The 23,258-nt window shown below is 42.6% G+C and overlaps 1 protein-coding gene across 2 annotated transcripts; it reads left to right on the forward strand.

Moving 5' to 3' along the window:
• The first annotated feature begins 355 nt into the window (after positions 1 to 355).
• Positions 356 to 14,032, forward strand: LOC308091061 (protein-tyrosine sulfotransferase 1-like). Of its 2 annotated transcripts, none has more exons than XM_080436368.1 (6): positions 356 to 569; positions 3,341 to 4,086; positions 5,052 to 5,210; positions 6,007 to 6,263; positions 9,569 to 9,770; positions 12,023 to 14,032. In XM_080436368.1, the coding sequence occupies exons 2-6, from the start codon at positions 3,676 to 3,678 to the stop codon at positions 12,032 to 12,034; spliced, it is 1,041 nt and encodes a 346-aa protein (XP_080292494.1). In that variant the 5' UTR covers positions 356 to 569; positions 3,341 to 3,675; the 3' UTR covers positions 12,035 to 14,032. The 2 variants fall into 2 exon arrangements, with proteins under 2 accessions (XP_080292494.1, XP_080292493.1); XM_080436367.1 differs by having other exon boundaries at positions 12,094 to 14,032.
• Positions 14,033 to 23,258: the final 9,226 nt, after the last annotated feature.

Raw genomic sequence — 23,258 nt, forward strand, 5'->3', positions numbered from 1 at the left:
CACACACACACACACACACACACACACACACACACACACACACACACACACACACACACACACACACTGAGTGAGTGAGTGAGTGAGTGAGTGAGAGAGAGTGAGTTGTAAAGCCATCAGATTGACAGCATCAATTCCCCTGTTATTTCCTGACAGCACAAGTCCAGCAACACCCACACCGACCATAAACACGGTGGAGTGGCCCTTTACCATCCTCCACTCCACCAATGGAGAGCATCGGTACAGATGTGCTGTGGATTCCAGCCCGGTTGTCCACCAATCAGGGACCGATTTTCCGCCCCCCCCCCCCACCCCCCTCTCCCCCCACCCCAGAGACAGTCAGACAGCAGCAGCGTTTCGTTTCACTTCTGCACGACCCAACGTTCTTCTGACTTGATACATTGTAACTTCTGCTGTGTGCTGCTGGCAACACACACAACGTCGGCCTCTTATCCTTTATGCGATTTTGATCTGCAATTGCCAATAAACCGGTTTACGGAATAATCGATCCAGCTGCATTTCAATCGTTGAACGCGTTTCAGATCTCCTGTAGAACCGTGCAGACATGGGTGAGTTGTTTTTGTTGCCATCGTTGTGGGTTTTCGGACCCCGGCGGCGGCCTAGAACAACGGTTAGGTTGGTAAAACGGCTGTGTTTAATACATCGGATCCTCGGCAGACTGTTTGGAGATAACGTTTTCAGTGTGGTGAACTTAGCCCTGAAACCTGACTGCCATATATTATATGACAGTCATGACGAAACTTCAACCTGGTGTTTGCACTTTCTCCCTTTTTGTTTCGTACATCTACATACTAGTTCGGTTTTCAAATATAAAGTGCTTACCCCATGGCCACGGATGTTACAATTATGTACGGGCCCTCAGAAGTACCAGTATATTCCGTATTATTCAATGAAAAGCATTTTAATCCGATTGGTGGCCATTTTCTCATAGAGTTATAATGTATCAGAGTGCAATACACCTCCCAACCGATAGGTTTGCGTTGTTTAAAGCATAGGGCGAAAAAATTACCACCGATCGGATTAAAATGCATTTTATTGAACAATACGGAAGATTCGGGTGCTTATGAGGGCCCGTACAAAATTGTAACATCCGTGGCCATGGGGTAAGCACTTTACAATTATAATCTGAACGTTTATGTTGATGTACGGGCCAAAAAGGGAGAAAGTGCAAACACTATGTTGAAGTTTCGCCAAGACGGTCGTGACAGACGACCGTCGTGTGATCCATGGCTAGTGGTGAACTGGTGATAGCTGCCTGGTCGGGTCGTTCACCTGGCTGGTGGCTGCATTCCTGCTGTCAGACTGGGCCGCGGCGTTGCCTAGAGCTTTGTCTATACTAGCATCATCCAGATGTTTAAGGTAGACACTGATAACAGATGGTACAAATGTAACCACATTTCTACCGTTTTGGGGCCATTTGGTTAGGTTCCATTTGGTTCCATTATGTGTACCCTCTGAGAGTTAAAAATGGATGCATTAAGACTGAGGAGGACTTAACTGTGTATCATCTCCCATGGCCAGATGTTCGAAGGTGGTGTGTATATATATATATATATATATATATATATATATATATATATATATATATATATATATATATATATATATATATATATATATATATATATATATATATATATATATATATATATATATATTAGGAGCTTTGCCTGAGCATTGTCTAGCTAGCATCACCCGCAGCCAGATGTTCAAGGTATTATATAGGAGCTTTGTCTAGCATCACCCACAGCCAGATGTTAAAGGTATTAGATGAGCCATCAGGCTTTCATAATCCCTGTCTGTGTCTACACACACACACAAATGTGACCCAAAGGGTTCCTTCCTACACTACCTTTTATACTTGTGTTATGATATGGACACTTAACATGCACCACGTATTTGCGCTCTCACCAAATGTAGTCAAGGATCCTATGTATGTTGTAGCAGCTGAAATACATAAACATCCATATCTTTAGTGCATTCTATTTAACAGACTCGTAGACTGGCTTATATCAGATCAACACATGCTGTAGCCTTATCTAGGTCAATTCCTAGTTTCATCAGAGCACACACACAAATAACCACTTAACTGTGCAACAGTAGTTGTGTAACGCCTACTCTGTTGAAAAATATGCTGTGTGACTAAGGTATTTACACTACTTGGGCCTACGGTATGTCTCTCCATACTTCACATACGTTGGCTAAATCTCTGCATGAAAATGTGTTGAACATCTGCAGCTCCTGGCTATCAGCAGATTTAGTATCAAACGGTATAGTTTCCCAAACCTATGTGTGCTGTCCTTGGTTCCAGATGCTTATGTTATGTTTAACATCAGAACTAGGACGCATGAGCTACTACTGCTCTAGCCAGTTTGGAGAGGAGCGGTTACCTCTCCAAACACACAAATGTCTGCCATATGCCTGGCTATCTTCCCACCCAATGCACAGAAAATAATATAGTATATACTCTTCTTCTTTACATGATGCAGTGTAGGGGTGCATCAGTTAATCAAACCAATCTATTTTAATTGATTCTTAGAAAAAAGGGTTAGGGGTGGGAAGCATGACATTGTAGGAAAGCATTAAAAAGAAAAGTTCAAATATAGCAGACACACACATATTGTAATCGTGTAGATCTGCTATTTTGTGTGACACCATTGTACGTCTAAGCATAATGGTTATGGATGAGCAGATAGTCCGGGTACTGTGTGTAATATTCTCCTCAATGACATTTGTACACAAGTGTCACCAAGGCCTGCCATAGTTCTGTAAGTACTGTAGTACAAATGCATCAGACAGTTCAGACGATATTTAACTGACTCAAAATGTATAAATAGGCTTTCACAGATGTTGCTAACAGAAGCATGTGGGAAACAACCTTCATGCTGCAGATTGCAGAAGTGAATGTGTGAAGTTGCAGCGTGGCTCAGTGAATTGAAACATGATCTTAAAACAGTTTGCTTCGCGTTCGAGCGCGGTCTAGACTGTCACTGAAAACGAAAACACAGGGAGGTAGCAATTAGTGGCTTTGCATACACCGTGTGAGTGTGTCCGAGTCAACGTTGAAACAGCCCAGCCGTTTGTGTCGGTGTCTGCCTAAATGCAAAATGGCTTATAAGAGTGCAGTATTACTGGACAGCCTTCAGCCCAGCTCTTGGCTGTGTGGAAGAAAATTCCACAGAGGCCTTGCAGTAGACTCTGATGCTGATATCAGCTCACTTATGCTATATATATATACTATATCATTTTATTGATATATATATATTATACCTCGCTCCACCTGTTATGTGTAACATTATTCCTCTGCTGTCTCATGTAGGTGTGATAGGTGAGCCGTGGAGCCTAGCAGGCATGGACAAACCCCAAGGCTGAGGCCTCAGGAGGAGGGTGAAGAATCCCCCCGGGGACCAGTATCTGGTTCACACTGTGTTCTCGGCCCTGACCCCACCTTTTTGTCTGCATACCAGAGGCCACACCCTCGCTGTCTTTTCTCTGTGGACCTCTCCTGGGCCGTCAGGTAGAAATAAGACATCCTTCTCCACCAGTCGGATTAGAATTCAGTCCTCTACCGGTGTTCTCCATGGAATTACTGATGTCGATCTGACCCCTGAGCCCGACCGCACCCCCACCCCGACCCCGACCACGACCACGACCATGAGGAACAGCAGGTGGACCGTGCTGCTGGGCTGCGTCCTGCTCTGCTCCGTCTCGCTCCTGTACCTGGGCATGAGTGGGGTGGAGTGTCCGCCCAAAAGCTGGCGGCACCACCGCTGGGCCGAATTCGGACAGGGCTCGGCCAACCAGAGCCTGTCGGCGCCCGGCCTCCTCCCCGAGGACACGCCGCTCATCTTCATCGGCGGCTTCCCCCGCAGCGGCACCACGCTGATGCGGGCCATGCTGGACGCCCACGGCGCCGTGCGCTGTGGCGAGGAGACCCGCGTCATCCCTCGGCTCCTGGGCATGCGGGCCACCTGGAGCCGCTCGGCCAAGGAGAGGCTGCGCCTGGACGAGGCTGGAGTCACGGACCAGGTGTTGGATTCGGCCGTAAGGGCCTTCTTGTTAGAGGTGAGATGAAATTCACAGCTATTATTATGCAAATGCATGGCAGAGATTCTGTGACAAAGAATGTGCGTTGAGCATGTGTGTAACTACGTACGTGCCTTCTGCCTCAATGACAGCTGCAGTGGAACAAGAAATTAAGTTCAGCACTCACAATAATAATATTCAATATTTCAATGACATCTATGCTCTATTTTCTGCAGTTAAAAAAAAACTGGTCCTTCAGTTCGCTTAAGCACTTTTTTTTAAATTCTCCATGAATTTCACATCGTCCAACTTGACATGACAGCCGGTGAGCTTATGGTCAGCACTCAACCCTGTTTGCTTGGCCCAGCAATAAACTGACCCATTGAACCCCTAACTGGTTGCTTCCACCTTGTACATTGTACTTAGACATGCAGACCATTTACCATTCTTAAAACATACAGTAGTTTAATTTGAAAGCGTAGCCTTGTATACTTTTAACACAATCATTTATTGTTGAATTATATACAAGGGTTCCCATGGTCATAAAATTCTTGGAAAAAGTTTTGAAATTACAAAAACTGTTTTCTAGGCCTGGAAAAAGTTTGGAATTAATCAAATGTTTTGGAAAATGTTTGGATATAATGTACATAGTTTTTGGCTATTGATTTTGTCTAGAATATGTCTAGCATTACGAGAAATACGTGTGGCCTAATGTATACAGGATGTTAGCTTGTAGATGTGTTATTTTTGTCACGTGACACCTTTGCTCGAGTGTGTCTTGGTGCATTGATGGCACACTGGAGTAAGAGCCTCATAGCATATGATTGCTATAGGCCTGGAAATGGGGTAAAATACTTTGGAAAAGTTACGGAAACGTTATGAAAATTCATTGTTAAAAATGTGTGGGAACCCTGTATATATATATATATTTATTATATATACTGGTTGAGATTGTTTTAACCGAATATCAACTGTGATATTCTGCATGATTTTGTGTATTCCAGATCATAGTGGGTCACGGGGAGCCTGCAGCTCGTCTCTGTAACAAGGACCCATTCGCCCTCAAGTCCCTCAGTTACCTCGCGCGTATCTTCCCCAAGGCGAAATTTGTCCTTATGCTGCGAGACGGGCGAGCGACCGTCCATTCCATGATCTCACGAAAGGTGCGTTCAGGGTCGTTCCTCAGGGCTGTCGTCCGATCAACGTCCTTACAACTTTTATGTTACCAACAAACCGTCTTTGCCCGTTGTTCTCATCTCTGTGAGGAATACCCAGTACATTCATGTGTATGGAAGGTGCTCTTATTTGACGACGTCACTGTTGGGCGGAAACCTTGTATTTCCAAGACTGTTACTTTTCAGGAAATGGGAGAAAAAAACCTGTGTTCCTATGGATCCAATGTAGTTATTATTTAGTCACAATCTCTCTGTTCAGATAGACCACTTTCACTTTCAAAATGTATTAAAAAATCACACCCTGTGTGAAGTGGGCGGTGTCTTGCTAGCTAATCACAATACTGAATGGAGTCAACCAATCATGTACAAAAAATAAATACATTTATTGAAACACTCTTTTCAAGTTATGGTTTCTTATATAGGGCTATGCACATGTGTCATGTGACACTGGCCAATCACAGTCCTGAATAGACTGTGATTGGCCAATCACGGTGCATTGTACAAATTGTACAAATAAAATTGTACAAAATTGTACAAATATCCAAACCTCACTTATAGGGGCGGTTTCACCGCCCAAAAATAACATATACATGACGCAACACAGTGTGAGCTTGTAGATCAGCTATTTTTGCAACTTTTGACACTTGTACAATAAAGTAGGGCATACAAAATATGGACATATTAGGTTTCTGCCCAACATTATATATATTCTCAGGGCTTTTATCAGATCAGAACAATGTAGAGAAACCACCAACACTATTCTCCTCTCCTCCTCCTTGTACAGGTAACGATCTCGGGCTTTGACCTGAACAGCCACAGAGACTGCCTGACCAAGTGGAGCGGTGCGGTGGAGGCCATGTTCAGCCAGTGCCAGGGGGGGGCGTCAGGGGGCCGCTGTCTGCCCGTGCGCTACGAGCAGCTGGTGCTGCATCCCGAGGAGGAGATGCGCAAGCTGCTGCACTTCCTGGAGCTGCCCTGGGACACGGCGGTGCTGCACCACGAAGATCTCATCGGGAAAGCTGGAGGAGTGTCCCTGTCCAAGTGAGTGTGTGCAGCATGCACGTTAAGGGTTGGGATTCGGAACCCGGATCCAACATTGAGGAACCGGAATCGGTTCCATCATGTTTGGAACCGTTCCCGGAACCGGTTTCATCGTCACACTGTCAGAGCTGGTATGTGGACTTCACGCCTGCTAAAGAATTACATATCATGTGGTTCTCACACTTTTTAATTTCAAGGACCAGCATAACTCTGAGAGTGAACAAATGGAACCAAATGGACCTGTAAGGGTCCATTTGGTTCCATTTGTACACTCTCAGAGGTACAGACCTGTAACAGTCCATTTGGAACCCCCCTATAGGGAAAGGGAACCGTTAAGGAGTCGGACCGTTATGAGGGAATCGTTAAAATCCTAAAGGATCCCAACCCTAGTGCACGGGAGAGTTTGTGTGCATGGTAAAGTTTATATGTACAGTCTGAGTGAGTCAGTTTGCCATGTGTCTTAGATTATTTTATTTCTTTTGATTACATTTAGAGTAGCCCAAAACAATGTTATTCCAATTAATTCCTCCCCACACACATTTCTGTGTGTTGTCACTGCTGTTGTAACCCACCGACTCACCTGCCAGTGAGGAGCCCCCACCGGAAGGACGTAGGGCCTTCGTCTTACTCCTCCTGTCCAACACTCCCTGCTGACAGGTGCCGCCCCAGCCCGTAGGAGTACATGTACAGCCCGTTGGAGTACATTTAACCACTTTCAACATGGTGTCCCTATTTTGGGCACGATAGGTGAAAATGTTCAAACGTTTTCCAACAATTAGCACATCTGCAAGCTCGTAGATTGGCTATTTTTGTGTTTTCTATTTTCAAACTTTAATGAAGTTTGTCAAATTGATTAGAATTGAGTTTGCCCCTTTGGACTAAATATCGGTAATCCGTAATCCAGGAAACTCCAAAATCGGGATGGGCATCAAATCCCAAAATCTGGCATCGGTCAGGCTAATTACATTAGTGTATGTGAGCACATGTATTTGTGGCATGTAGTGTATGTGCGTGTGCCAATGTGTGTTTATTTATCCACAAACTTAACACAGTATATATGTCACAGGGAGATCGAAGAACCAGGGAGATTGAAGACAGAGCGCTCGTTTTTAGGCACGGGGCTTTGGGGCGGGGCTTTGATGCGACGCAGACCTGTCTTTTGTTGTTCCCCCCCACATAGCAACCAGGAAGCTACGCTAGGGGAACGCTGAACACGCGTTCACACGCACACGTGATAATAGTTATTGTCCATGACGGAGGCGCGCCGACTCAGCAGAGCTTAAGGCAGAGGAGGCGCGCCTCCAGGCGCGAGTGCCCGCGCTGACCGGCTGATGCTCTGCTGAGTCGAATCAGCGCCGTCCGAGTTGTGAACCGATAGGGACAGAATATTTATTTTCGTGTGTGTGTGTGTGTGTGTGTGTGTGTGTGTGTGTGTGTGTGTGTGTGTGTGTGTGTGTGTGTGTGTGTGTGTGTGTGTGTGTGTGTGTGTGTGTGTGTGTGTGTGTGTGTGTGTGTGTGTGTGTGTGTGTGTGTGTGTGTGTGTGTGTGTGTGTGTGTGTGTGTGTGTGTGTGTGTGTGTGTGTCAGGGAGAAACTAAAACAAAAGCCAGAACACAATAAAAGTATCTTAACAGTCATGCTTTCAATAATCCAAATTGAAGAAAAAATCCCGGCTTGCGTGTGCACTTTAGTTGGGACGCCTGGCTCGTGGCTCCCTCTAGTGTTGTTTCTAAATTGAAAGCATGAGCGCGTGGCCGTGTGTGTGGTTGCGGCCATATATCTGTGTGCACTTTAGTTGGAAAGCCTGGCTCGTGGCTCCCTCTAGTGCTTTTTCTACAGAATTGCTGGTTGGGTGGTAAAAACGAGCGTGCTTTCTTCAATCTCCCTGGTTCTTCGATCTCCCTGTAACATATATATATATATATATATGAATAGACACATACACAGGGCTTAGTCAGCTTCTGCAACTGGCTCCAGTAAATTGGCAGCCTCCTAACCGGTTAGGAGTTTGGGTGAAGCCTGGTTGAAGCCATGTATTTCAGGAGAAGGTGTCAATTAGTAACCTGCTCATACACACCCGTTGCTTGAAGACACACTACATGGTGTAAACACAATACGTAACTCCTCTTACATCACCCTTTGTTGGTAAGTGTATATTGTATGCCGTTTAGAATGCAGTCATTGTGCACTTCCACTTTTAGTCTTGGGTGTCTGAGAACCAGCCAGCGTATCTGGTTCTGGCACCTGTCATTACAGAGCTTAAAATTACGTCTCTCTCTCTCCCACGCAAAAGGCATGTGGATTGCGGCTCTTGTCTTCCTCATAATACACTTCCTCATAAACATACAATATACTGTATATATCCTTTAGAAAGAAGGTCAATATTTACAGTACATCATTAAAATCCATACCCGCTGTCAACGGAGTCACCTTTTATACGTTAAAATGTAAAATGGAACAAACGGCAGCCGCACACTTAAAACACTGTGCAGATATCAGAGTTTAATGCAAGCTTTAGTCGTGTGTGAACTTCTTTAGTTAAACGTTTAAAAATGTCCCGGTTCCCAGCTTTAATCTCGGTCATCTCTGTATGGTTTTTGTGTTTTTGGAAGATTATGTTTCCTTGCTACTCTGCTTGATGTACCCTTTAACCTGCAACTCCTTAGGGTTCAGGAATCTACAGTAGGTTTGTGTTTGCGTGGCCCAAATTGGGTCTGGGATTGAATGCCTCCAAACTCACAGGATTTCCTCTCAGGCCAGAAGAGCAGGTAGAGCTGGACCTGAATAGAAGACCTTGGCTTACAGAATGCTGTGAAAGTCCTCTTGCATTCTATTTTATAATTGAACCACCTCTGGTGTTTTAACCACATTTAACCAAATTGTGTCACACAGGAATGTGTCACACATTTCTCATACATGAAAAAATAAAATGTTTTTAAATAGCCGATCTACAAGCTCTCAACACGATGCGACGCGTTGTGAGCTTGTAGATCGGCTATTGTCGAATAGCTGAAGTACAAAATATGGCTTGAAGTAGTTTTGGATGATCCAATTTCAATTTATTTTTAAATGATGTTTACTTTTTGACAAAAATGCTTATACATGACCATACATGTGTACATATCTGTCAAAAGGATAAAGCACAATAAAGCTCAAGAGCTTATTTCCATTGTGGTCCTAGTGTGTGTAAACTGAGTGCCATGTGTCGTGCATGACTGCATTTTGACACCAAAGATCCTGGTACATGCGGACGTCCACGGGGAATAATAATAAAGCTGGGTGTGGTTCTGTCTTTGTGGTGTGCAGGGTGGAACGTTCCACAGACCAGGTGATGAGACCAGTCAACACGGACGCCCTCTCCAAGTGGGTGGGCCACATCCCACACGACGTGGTGAACGACATGGCTGACATCGCCCCCATGCTGGCTCGACTGGGCTACGACCCCATGGCAAACCCTCCCGACTACACCAAACCCGAGCCCATCAACTCCATGTTCAACTACTCACAGGTCAGAGACTCTGGTGCTCATCTGAGCAAGGAGGAGTGATGCTTATACCCAAAATGTGCAGTGTTATTCAGAAATGTTTTATGTTTATTAGATTATTTTGAGGCATATGTCTTCTTTATCAGACCGTACAGTGGAGAGTAACAGGGCAAAGGGTGGAGGGGCAAAGGGGGGTGATATGCGATGCAGGCCATGAGCCGGACTCAATTCCTGGCTGTTTGTGGGTGGTCTGTGGTACAAAGTACCTTATTGAGCCATCAGGGGAAACAACAGAGAGATGTTTACCAAACTTGAATTTTGGGACTTTGTTCCCCAACAGTCCCAATTCAAACTGTACATTGTAATTTCAGAGATGTATAAATGGATTGTTTTGCTTTGTTACAAAAAATTGTGGGCCTCTAGTCTGAGAGTGGGAAACTTTAATGTTCACCCCCCCCCCCCCATCCTGAGCAAGCATGTGTGCGACAGTGGCAAGGAAAAACTTCCTCTTGACTGGAAGAAACCTCAGGCAGAACCAAGCTCTCCACCAAGGTGGGTGTCTGTGGCTGCGGTTACATGGACATCATGTATTCATTCAGAATGAACTCATTCCGAATAGAGATTCATAATCTGTTCCACTCACCTGTTTACATGGGACCTGAATAAAAGTATTCCTCGTTTACATGACCCAAAGCATTCATTCGGAATATAACTTTGTTTTGACATGCGCAAAGTGGTTCCCGCCTACGCCCGGGTATGGATCAGGGCCCGCCGGCTCCACTACCCGGGGCGGAGCTTCCCCTGGTGAGCATGGGAGGAGGCAATAGCCCCCTTGTGCCTCCGCGGCGGAGGTCTGTCGGTCGTAGGCAGGCCAGGAAGCAACGCACCCACTCCTGGCCAGGCAGCGTTGTATGCGGTGCAAGCCTGTGTTCCTTTGTTATCGCCGTTTTAATGCGAAAGTAGCAGATCTACAAGTTCAGACCAGTTTCTTTTTTTGTATTGGTACCAGACACAGTAAAACTTAGGCTAGCCTATACTACTTGTCACATTTCTCATGTAGGCTACCTTAATTTTATTTAAACAAAAAAACGTTTCATCTGACTGAAGAGATTCTTTTGATTATAAGTTCCCGTTTCATGTCAAGGACAGGTAAAGATTGTTCCTCCATCACAGGCTCAGATCCTCGGAGCGTCCGTTCTCCTGGACAAGTCTGGGCTTAACCTTACAGGCTTATTAAATGACGCTATAGAATAGAATCATTCATTTTATCCCGCAGGAGCGAGCGCTTCTCAGCACCAACCGTAGCCAAATTAGAGATTTGATAGGTCATTTTTGGCCAATTCTGACAGCACTACTAAGCACGGACAGTGCTGGCCCTGAGGAATCTGGTGCCCTAGGCAGGATTTTACCTGGCAGTTTTATCTTATGGAGGCCATCGCCCGCACACGCACGTTAAGTCTATTTAATGCCTAGGGCATGTAAATATATATTAAGTTCTAAATAAAAACGGGTTTCACTCCCACTTTATGTTGCATCTCTTTTCCCCCTAGATGGGGACGTAACAATATAATATCCATTCCAAGTTTTATTAGCCTTTTAAATAGCCTGTTCATGAGGTTTAACTGTAAACAAACTTCTTATTCTCTTCATTATACGTGAGAGTCGGCTATTTACTTTATAAACGTATTAGCAGATGTACAAGCTCGCGCTGTGCTCGCGCTGTGAGCGCGCTGTGAGCGCGCTGTGAGCTTGTACATCATTCAAATTATTTATCATTATTAAAATCACGGATATATCCGTGATTGGCAGATAAAGGGTGGATTTTAAATCATGGATATGTCCGTGAATGGCTACATTCTGGCAGTGAATGTGTTAAGGACACTTATGATGCACCCATGGAACTCGTTTTTCAAGTTCATCTCATGAAACAAAGTATGAGATGGCACAGAAGTGCATATCTTGGCCAGAAAGGAAAATAAAAGTTGAAAATCGAAAGAGCATTTTTGATATCACCCCGTCTGGTTATTGATGTTTATCTCTGGTGGGGATATGTTTTATCCCTGCTTCCAGTCAGATGTCTTTTATGTTTCATAATATAAATGTATGTTAATCACATTAACCCTGGCACCCCTATTTTATTTTATTTTAAGAAAAAAGAGTAAATCAAGCGTGAGCTTGTAGATTGGCTATTTTCACTATTTGTTGTACGATGAAGTAAGTATAAACGGCTTAAGTGGTTAAGAACCCCCCCCCCTCTTTTTTTTGTCTTTTTGCAGATCAAACCCTGAATGTAATGCATTGCAATGATCCCAGTAATGACAGCAACCGATATCTTCCCTCTCCTCAGAGTCCGAGAGCAACAGAAGCCCCGCATCCCAGTTAAGAAACCAGCAGCTCTGCCAGGAACTTGCTGGAATGGCCTTCAGCTAAATTATATTGCTTCATACTCTCTGACTGCCAGCTCACCAGCCAGCTCACCCTTACAAGAGGATTTTGAAGTGTTCCACGCAGTTTTTTGGTCATCAGCCATAGCTATATTTGGTTTCATGTCATGTCACTTGTAGGTTTGTGTTAGTCAGTAGGAGGCCTCTGTGACTGTGCGATAGTTTAGCTGGTCTTAAGCCATTAAGACCTGTGGCCTCTAAATCAGTAGTTTTCAAGATTAAAAAAAAATAGCAGATGTACAAGCTCGCGGTACGAAGTGACGCGCTGTGAGCTTGTATATCTTCTATTTTTGAATAGCCAACGCTAAACTCTGACATGGATGCTTTCCCGGTTTTAGTGGGTTTAAGCTAGCAGAATACTCCAAACAAAGCCGAATTTCTTTCAGCTGCAGCAGGCCTTGCTGAACCCAAAAATAAATAACTTGACTTACAGAATGCTCAGAATGGGCGAAAGTCCTCCGGCATTCTATTTTATAATCTAATTGAACTACCTCTGGTGTTTGAACCACATTTTACCAAATTGTTAAAAAGTGTGTCAAACATTTCTCATACATAAACAATAGATAAAATCAAAACGTTTTGAAAATAGCCAATTTCATGCTCACACGCAAACTACTAGTCTTCTATACTAAAAACTTTCGAGCATGCAAACTGGGCTTCTATACTCACTGCAGCTCCACTGTGGGTTCAGAATGTTAGACCCGCTCACTGTATACAGTGCCGAAACAGTGTTTTTTTACCATGGATCTCCACTGTTTGCTTTACATAAACTCCGACACATCGTTTGTCTTTGTACATCCTCAGACAACCCTATCTTCAGACCAGTCCATGGTACGTTGCTGTTAGATTCAGTGTTAAATAAGCAACCAGGTCTAGGAAAACAAGCCCTAAAGAAGCGACTATAGGCCACATGAGCACTTTAAACCTATATAGCCTACATCGGCTATTTGAAAATAGCTGATCTACAAGCTCACGACGCGTCACATCGATATTAATAAATAAAATGTGAGATATTTGGAAGATTTTGGAAACATTCTAACACAAATCTGGTACGGGCTCCCTGGCACAAAACATTTTCAGATGGGGGGCTAGGGACGAATACATCATTGGTTTAAATGATAATTAAAACATTTGAAAGCAAACCCAAATAACCAACTACACTTTAGAAACAAGCTGGAAAAAAAACCCCAAAGGAACGCACAACTACCAATATTTACAAGCAACTTTTACAGAAAAAGAAGCCCAGGAAGTTGCTTATATTAAGCGGACATGGCAACACTGGTTAGATTGTAGAAAGAAAACGATAACGAATCACGAGCAAATTGTGTGTCTGACCAATCTCACAGTCTGTGACCAATCACACAAGGTGTTCACATTGGTGCCTCTGCGGCGATGTTCGGCTAGACAATTCTTGGAGGTGCAAGAAATGCTGAAATGAACTTCGGCAGGACAATGTGTTTGTTTGTTTTCTCAGCAATGATGTCATTTTGTTCTCATTGACCTGCTGACGCTGAAAAAATGTTTGACTTGGCTTGGAGTATGCTGCAGGCTTCAGTCCTTGGACTTCTGCTCAGGGAAGTTACTTGTCCCAACAATGTTACATCCTATTCAACTTTGTTTTGTTTTTTTAATTTTTTCTCAATCAAAGTGTATCTGAAAGTATTTGAACATGAGGGTAATTTGTAATCAATTCACCACCAATATGAATGTGCTTTTAGACCGTTGTTACTCTCTAACAGGGCGGTAACGGTTCAGAGTATGACTGTATATTTTTGAAGACGTACGTTTATTTTCTTAATAAATTATTTTGTTGTCGATCATTCATTAAAGAATTTGACATTGCTTGTTCTATGACTGTAAGACTTTTTTAATTTTTGCCATATTACTTAATATGATGAACAGAAGGGTCAAGATTATATTTATCAAAATAAACCCATTTCATTCACTTGTGTGTTGGGTATTTTCCACAAAAAAATAAATAAATGGAAATGATGTCCATTAGCCACTTTAAACCTTTAGTTTACTTTTTAATTTATTTTTTGAAATATCAGATCTACAAGCTCACAGTGCAATGCGATGCATTGTGAGCTTGTAGATCGGATATTTTTGCTATTCGTTATAGGACGCAGTGAGTATAAGCCAGTAAACCCCATACTTTGTTGTATGTGATCTACAAACTCAACACGTCATGTTGCGATGGATGTGAGCTTGTAGAAGTGCTAATTTTGCTGAATGTTGTGCTATTATGACATGCCTAGAATAGGGATGTCACTGTAGGTTTCATGTGGTTACGGTTGTTAAAATACTGAGCAATACCACCATTCTCATCATTGGCTGGGGCATTGGCATGGAGGTTAGGAGGATACAGTAGGCTACTCATGTCCAGACCAGAACCACATATAGCCTACTGCCTGCTGTCCTAGAATTAAATCCAGTCAGAGCCTTTCCAATGCCGATTCCCTCAATTCCTAGCTTCTTGTCCTTTGAAGAGAAATATACCTACTAAGAAATATGTCATGTTTTTTCTCTTGAATCATCGCCCCCAGATATCAGGTATTACTTATTGTCTCCGCCAGGCCGAAAGGCATGGCGAGAGAGTATGTTTTACCCCCTGTCCGTCCGTGTGTGTGTGTCCGTGTGTCCGTCCGTCCGTCTGTGAACAGCTAATCTCCCGCACCGTTGGCTTGATCGCAGCGAAACTGTGCACACACACTCCCTGGATGCCAATTCAGAACCTCTGCCCCAATTCTTTCACATGGGCCTGTTATAGCGCCACCAGGAGGCCGCTTTTTGCAAAACACATTTTTTCACAGTACTCCTACAGATTTTGTCCAAACATCACGCAAATCGGTATACAGTATCTCTATAGTCATTAAACGAAACTGGTCTTTCAGATTTTTCATATTCCATCCTGATTGGCTAAAAATGGCTACCAAAGTTTGCAGGACTGCTCCGTTTTGAACAAAATGCCTCAAATTATGCACACAGCATGAAATTTCCGTGAAACTTTGCACGCACATTCCCACTAGGCCGAGGAAGAAATGCCACTTGAAAATGTTCTAATCAGCCTCATGGTGGCGCTATAACAGGCCGATTCGTGTTTTTACTTATAACTGCACCGATCTGTGTAAAACTTTGTATATGCACTCCCTAGTGGTCAAGGAAAAACCTTTGCCCTGCATTTTTCACATCTGCCTTTTATAGCGCCACCAAGAGGCCGACTGATGTAAAACATATTTCTTTATATTACTCCTTCCGATTGTATCCAAATTTCACGCGAATCGGTACACATGATCTCTATAGTCATGTGATCAAGACAGATCTGTTTCATTTTTCATATTCCATCCTGATTGGCTAAGATTCACATCTAAATTTTGCAGTACTGGCTTGTTTTGAACAAAATGCTGCAAATCATGAACGCAGTGTCCGATTGCGGTCAAACTTTGCACACACATTCACACTGTTGAGGAACAAATGCTACCCTTTTAACATTGGCCTGTTATAGCGCCACCAGCAGGTCTTATTTAGCAAAACAATTAACAATTATTTTTAACAAAATGCCTCAAATCATGAATGCAATGTCCGATTGCCGTGCAAGGCCTAAGAAGAAATGGCACCCTTTTCACATTGGCCTACTATAGTGCCACCAGGAGGCCACAATAACCTACCTGACCTGGCGGAGACCTGTGCTCCGAGGAGCACTTTTTCTAGTTAGTTTCTGTTCCTCTTCTTTCTTGACAGTTGACCCCGCTGTAATTGTGGCAAGGTTGAAATAGCCAAATATATAACATTTGGGGCCGACTATACGCCACCTGGAGGACGATAGAGCCCAGGAACTCCAATATACACCAGGGTTAAGCAAAGTAAAAAAAAACACAGCAAGTGTGCAATTAAAGAAGTTTATTGCCAAAATGCAAAACAATGATTAAAAAGTATAATCATTAAATGTCACAGTCCCACTAGAGGCAATGTCCATTGGAAGGGGTAGTCCATCAGTCCATATATCGGCACAGTCCTTTTTCCTCCAGAATAATTGGGGTCTTTACGTGGGGGCTGAGCAACTAAAAGAAATCTATAATGTAAAGACAAATATCACACACCGGTATATTATGTATTTGTGTGCGTGAAAGAGTGCAGATAGGTTGTTACATTGTTACTTAAAAGTTAAAATGTATCATGCATCATGACTAAATCAAAGTAATTAAATCAGGTAAAAGGCGAGAGGAAAGGAAAGGCCAGGTGTTTTATTTTAAATTGATCTTGTGTTAAATCCTTGAAGGATGTTTGAATTGAGATTTTAGTTCATAGTAATGAACCCCTCCTTCAGGTCTTTGGAGATGTGAAGCCACTCCTTCAAAAAGAAAGTTAGGTCTTGTTTTGAATAGGAGAACATGGTGTACAGTGTACTGCACAATGCAATACTGTCCATCACTGTTGCATCAAATTGAAATTATTTGAGCATTAACATCAATGGGTTTTATTGCACCAGCCAATATCTAAAATCAAAATCACAACAGGCTCTGTTTTGGGCATCCGGTGATATACAGCTATTATTTCTCATGCAGGAGGGGGGCCTGACAGTCAGGGGCCCCCTAAGGGTGGAGCCTGTTTCAATTGAACCAGTTGAAACATATAGCCAAGGCCGCTACTGCTCAGGATACAAGTGGTTACCAATACGTTTTTGCCAAACTAGAGTTATATCTGTCAATATATTTGATTCTTAGTCAGGCTACATTAAAGGAGAATTCCGGACAAATTAAGTGTTATCTTTCATGTCTCGTTACTCACCTAGCGACGTGAAAAGTGGCGTTCTTTTTATCCATATATTCCCCTGTCGTCATTTTTTAAACCCCCTCCGTTGTCATAATGGGAGCGCGTGGGTAAAGGAAATTCGTCTATTATAACCGACGCAAAGTTGTTTTTTTCTCTACTAGTATTCATAGTAGAGTCTCATGATAGTCAAACATGCGTTGAAACTATCTGCGAGGCTGCCGTCAATGGCGAACGATTTAACACTGGTTGCTTGTTTCCAGATTCTGGCAACACGAGTTGCCAGGTTCTGGAAAGAAACAAGCATCCAGTGTTAAATCGTTCGGCAGTAGCGCTAGCCTCTCAGGCTAGCTACTCTCATGTTTGACTATCATGAGACTCTACTATGAATACTAGTAGAGAAAAAAACAACTTTGCGTCGGTTATAATAGACGAATTTCCCTTACCCACGTGCTCCCATTATGACAACGGAGGGGGTTTAAAAAATGACGACAGGGGAATATATGGAAAAAAAGAACGCCACTTTTCACGTCGCTAGGTGAGTAACGAGACATGAAAGATAACACTTAATTTGTCCGGAATTCTCCTTTAACCATTCAGACAACTATTTGTGAGTTTCTGGTGCCTCTACAGTTCCATACATGCGTATGTTACAAATCTCTAGATGTGACTAACCTCTACTCTACATTGCCATGGATCAGGATTTCATTCAGGTTCTTGCCTGAGTTTGGAATGTTAAGAATTTCTGAATATATCCACAAGTTTCCAGTGTAGAGTGGGCGTCAGTTCCGGTTGTAGGCTATATGCGGTGCCTCTGCCGGATATGTCCCCCACCAGGCCTGTGCATAGGGCCTGTGCCCCAGTAAATTCCCACAGAAACAGGTGGATATGATATGATGGTATGATGTTATCATTTAAGAACTCTTCTTCTGTATCCATCAGTGTCTTCAGTTTGCAGTTTGTAGTAAGCTTTGATCTAGTGACCTGTAGCCTGGACCTGTGACCCAGGCAACTAAATTACTACCATGTGTTCTTGTCAATACAAATAGGTGTCAGAGCAGGTTATTGATAGGTTAGGTACATGAATAGAATGGGACCATACAGAGAAAAGAATGTGCTGTCACATGGGGTTTAAATGTATGTACCAGTGTACTGTAAGTCGTCTTAATTGTTGCAATAATAAGTACAAATCATTCATGTTTTAAGATATGGTTCTTTTAAGGGCTCTCCCCAGGCTGGCAGAGGAAGAGTAGCGCCCAGGATTACAGCTTAGGCATTGGCACTGGGTGAAAAAATAAGGGTTACAAAATCGTGGGATAAAAATTATGAATTAAAAAAAATATATGGTTCTTGTGTCTTTGTTTCTGAGTTTTTGTTCCCTGAGGTTAAGCTAGCAGAGTTCTGAATATCCACGACAGGAACAAAAGGAACAAAAATGATTGTAATCCTGTGAGGAGAGAAACTGTTCAGCAACTAATGTGATCATAGAGACCACCCTGTGTAGTGTGTACTGTATGGTACCAGGTTGGTGTATAGGATAATGATTTGACTTTGCATTCTGCATTCCCATAATCTCCATTCTGTATACGCCTACCTGTGCCATTGCTCTCCATGGATCCCCAGTAGACAGGTTCACTCCAGTCACTCTAGTATATGGACTCTCCACACTGACTGGCCACCTTAAACCTCACCTGGAGCTCTAGGCCGGGAGTTACTGGAGGGCAGGTTGGTACAGTGACTCTGCCTGCTGAATCTAGAATTCTGAACACAAGGAGAAACCTTTACAGCAAGAGAGGTTGGATTGTAATTGAATAATGAGGGAGCACTGTATGTCTCCGGTTAAATGTTATATATGAATAGATGATTTGATAAAAGGTTGACCTTTTGATCCATAAGAAAGAAAGAAAAGATGAGTGAATCTTATTGATATTCCCGTTGTGAAATTCTGTAATTTTGGCCTTTGGTTCTTTTCTTATTAATTTCGTGCCTACCTCCCAGTTGCTATTGTTGGTCCTGTAGCGAATTTCATTTCCCAAACATTGGTACCAACCATTGGTGTGGTTCCAAAAGAAACACAGGTTGGAGTCGTTCTTGACAGTCACGTTGACTGGAGGATACAGCTTGACTGAAAATTTAACACAGAAATAATTAAAAGAGGAAAAGAACCAAACAGTTGAGGGAAGTTCACAATAATAGCATAGGTGAATAGGCCTATTATACTATACTAGTTCCCTGAGAGAAAGTTTAATGTTGCCCCCTAGTGGCACACTTGGAGAAGCTTGACATTGCAGGTTTGATATGTAATGTTTGTACAATTTAAAAATTAAATATTTAGTTTGAATCTGCTAAAGAAAAATACCTAAAAAATTATAAATATAATGTGCTATTATAAACCTATAAAAAAAACTCTTGAAGCAGGAACCAAATGATCTTACCTTTGGATTTTAGGTTGTGCTCCTGGAAAGAACTGTCATTGTCATGTGACAGCTTTGTGTAAAAAGTAAGGAACCTCTGAATTTCTAGCTTGTTGTATGGCTGCTTACATCCAGTAGTAGAGCCATTCTCTGAGGTATAGAATGTACACTCTTGGAAATGATTATCTGAACGGAACCTGAACATATAAACATGATCAAAGATTAGTCACACACACACACGCACACACGCACACACGCACACACACACACACACACACACACACACACACACACACACACACACACACACACACACACACTGTGCTTTTGCGTGCGCACTGAAATCTAGTTAATACTAGCTAAAAGTGTGTGATGTAGTATAATCAAATAGTTTACAATATGTTAATGGTCGTATGTTAGTCATAAAAACAAATCCTTTGCTTCTATACAGTATAGCATGATCTTCCAACCATCCACTTAAACTCTGTGATGAAGACACTAACCTGCTGGAGAATGTGTAGTTGACCTCTGCTGTGTCATGTCCATTCCAGCTACAATGGACATAGTCCAGATCCACCAGCAGACAGCTCACATCTACAATCACAAACATATAAACAGTTAAAACCACAATAATGGCTTTGACACATCATTTGCTTTCTAATTGGCATGTGCGTGTGTGCGTTGGTCTTAATGGACCTATAAACTTCCCCCAAGGGAAAGTATTGTTGTCCGTTGACTGTGTTTATAGGACAGGTATACTTCTATGTCAGTATGACAAGTATACATGAGTGTACCTACTGTATAGATGCATAACTTGCAGCGCATATACTGATATCAAGAGGAATTTATCAACAGTTTATCTGGGAAGCCACAGTTCCCTAATCTACTTTTATCTTGTATCTTGATTCAAAATGTCACCACAAGCCGTTTCAGAGCCATTTACTTTAAGCTTCAGTATGAAAACCATCTATTTCTGGTGGATTTCTAATATAATTTAAAACAATTCTGAATTAATAAAAGAACCACTTTTACTAACCTGTGTTTTTTCTTGCAATTACATTGCCAGCCAGGCAGAGAAGGAGAACCAATCCAGCGGGTGCCATGGCAGAACAGAAACTAGGCAAAAATAACTGTAACTTATTAACTATATAGTCTTCTTCACTTCCGGTTAATGCTTTCACAATTACAAAGATGGGGGCATCTTTAGGGGCCCTTTGTCAGCCTTGAGCCTTTAGCAGCATTTGACTTGCATTAGTCACAGACTAGTAAACACAACATATGGACTCAAGGGGGACTCAAGGGGCAGGTCTAGAGAGGATTTCTGACAATATTGATCATTTCTGAACATAATACACAATGATTCTGGTAAAGCTTAGTCATTATGAAAGTTAACTTGTTTAGGTAACCTTTCATGGTGACCTGAGTGTGTACAATAGGAGAATGTGTTCTTTATTAGAATTGGATAGTAGTGAGTAAATGTAAAGTTAATCTTTGTACTAAGAGTAAACATAGTGACAGGTTTTAAGACCAGATTGGTCAGAGAGAGGTACAGTATGATGTTTTTGTATGAGACATTTAGGGTTAGGACCCACCTGTGTCGTCAGTAAAATAAAAGAATACATTTATACTGTATACAGAGCATACAGAGACGCTGGCAACTGACAGAATTTCTGACAGAACAGTTTGCAAAATAGTACAGAGGTACAATTAAACAATAATGCTAAAAGGATAACACAAAAAGTCCCAAGGGCTTGTTTCCATTGTGGTCCTATGTATTCAATTCATCAAGACATTTAAAGACATACAATAAAAATACAAGAAATCATCAACAATAGTAGCAATAAAAGTGTATGTACAGAAAACTATTGGGGAGGGGTCATTTCTGGTGTCAAGCTTGGAAGATTTTTCTAGGACCAGTTGCAAAAGTTGTCTGAAGGAAGCCAAACCAAAATACGTTTTACTCTTATGTACCTGTACACAAGATGTAACAATAAAGTACAAACCGACTCACAGTCGCGGCAGGTGCAGAGCTGGATCCTTGAACAGGCCTGTCGGGCTCAGGCCCATTGGCCCAAAGGTCACAGAATTGGGTCAACTGAGACCCACTTTTCCAGAGCCTGATGCTGAATTTCTGAAGCTGAACCAAAAAGACCCCTTTGATTTTCTCAGTTCACTCTCTGTTAGAAATGTTTTGTGGCTTGTCAGAAAGATAAGTGTAGTTCCCTTCACCATCGTTGTGCAGTTGTGATTTCAGTTCCTTTATTATTTTTCTAGGCAGAAGTCTTGTGAAATGCTTTGTGGTTCATTGGAAAGCATCCTCTGGTTGCTGAATACCCTGTGTCCCCATTGCACTGTACAAGGTGAGAAGGTCATTTATGTCAGTGTGTTTTGTCTTATTCCATTTGGCTATTTTAACAACGTTTTGTCTATCACACTGTTATGCCATGGGCTCATACAGCTTAAAATATTGTATCTCATCTCATTAAAGGAAATGCAGTGTAAACGGACATTTTAAACGATGGGTTACATGGTGGGTTTCATCCCTGATGTTAGCTAAAAACTTTGGTGTGGGGCTGGTCAGTGATCTCGAAGCAATCAGAAAAAGTGTAGAGGTAACCTGGGAGGGAAGGTTTGGCAGCTGCTTTGCTGGGTGTTTGTTGCCACATCCTTGCCACAGACTAGGTGGGTCGTTTCCACTTAGCTGTGACTCAGTCATAAAGGTTAAGGTTATCTGTGCTGTCCTGTGGAAGTAGTAGTGATTTTATAGTCCTGAGTCTCAAATTTAGCCATATTTTCCATTACATAATAGATAAATGAAGGAAAAAAAAGACAGGGATGGAAAAATCTATCCTTGCAACACATTCTCACTCCCAGCTCCCAACTCATAACATATTGAGGCTTGGTCAGGTCCTCCTTGCATCATGGGTCAACGCACTGGTTAAGACTTTGACAGGGGCCTGTTTGGAATTGCAGCCTCCTGAAGGTGTTTTTTTCAGGGCAGGGAAGTGAATAGGGTTTTACACTCCTTTACTCCTTTTGGTAGGGCATTCCACATTTTTGTTGCATAGTATGAGAACGAGTTCATTCCCTTGTTTGTGCCAAATCTGGTTTGGACATGATCAGTGGAGCTGCCTCTGGTGTTGTGATTGTGGACGTTTTTGAAGTATTTTGACAGGTACATGGGTATCCCAATGTTGTGGTGTATCTTGTAGACCAGGCCCATTACAAGGGCTCAGGGTTGAGGTACTCTGTCCTCAACCCTGAGCCATCCAACCCAAGCAAAATGAGCAGGGGTTAGATGGGTTGTATGTTTAAGGCCAGGAAGTAGCATTACTAGTTTGTTTTGGGATGTCTGGAGCCTTATTTTTAAGGCCTTAATAGTGGTGTTGTGATACCATGAGAAGCAAGCACGCATAGTCGAAATGACCTTGGATGAGGGCCCCTGTAAAGAATCCTCAAAGTATTCTTACTGACTAGAGAGGAAATCCTATACAAAAAGCGTGTTCTTTGGTTGACCTTTTTGATGACTCTTTCAGCCATTTTATCATCCTTGAGAGAGAACGCATTGATGAGAAATATAAGGTAGGTGCAACTAATTAGTACAGTGTTTGGCAACATGTTCAGCTTTCACTGGTGTGATGATAACATCTTCGCCGTATATCCAGCCAGGTCTTGTCAGTGTTCTCGGCTCCTCCTGGGGCACCGAGGGTGACGTCACCATCTGCGTACATCAGCGGAGGTGGCTGTGGTGGAGGGCTTGTGGTCAGTGATCTTGAAGTGAGCAGAACATTTTTTAACTTGTCTGGGAGGGAATTAGCGGCATCTGGGGTTGTTGCCACACCCTTGCCACAGACTACGTGGGTCATTTTCCACTTAACTGTGAG

Source organism: Gymnoscopelus braueri (assembly GCF_963280865.1).
Source record: "Gymnoscopelus braueri genome assembly, chromosome: 8".
Classification (NCBI taxonomy): Eukaryota; Metazoa; Chordata; class Actinopteri; order Myctophiformes; family Myctophidae; genus Gymnoscopelus; species Gymnoscopelus braueri.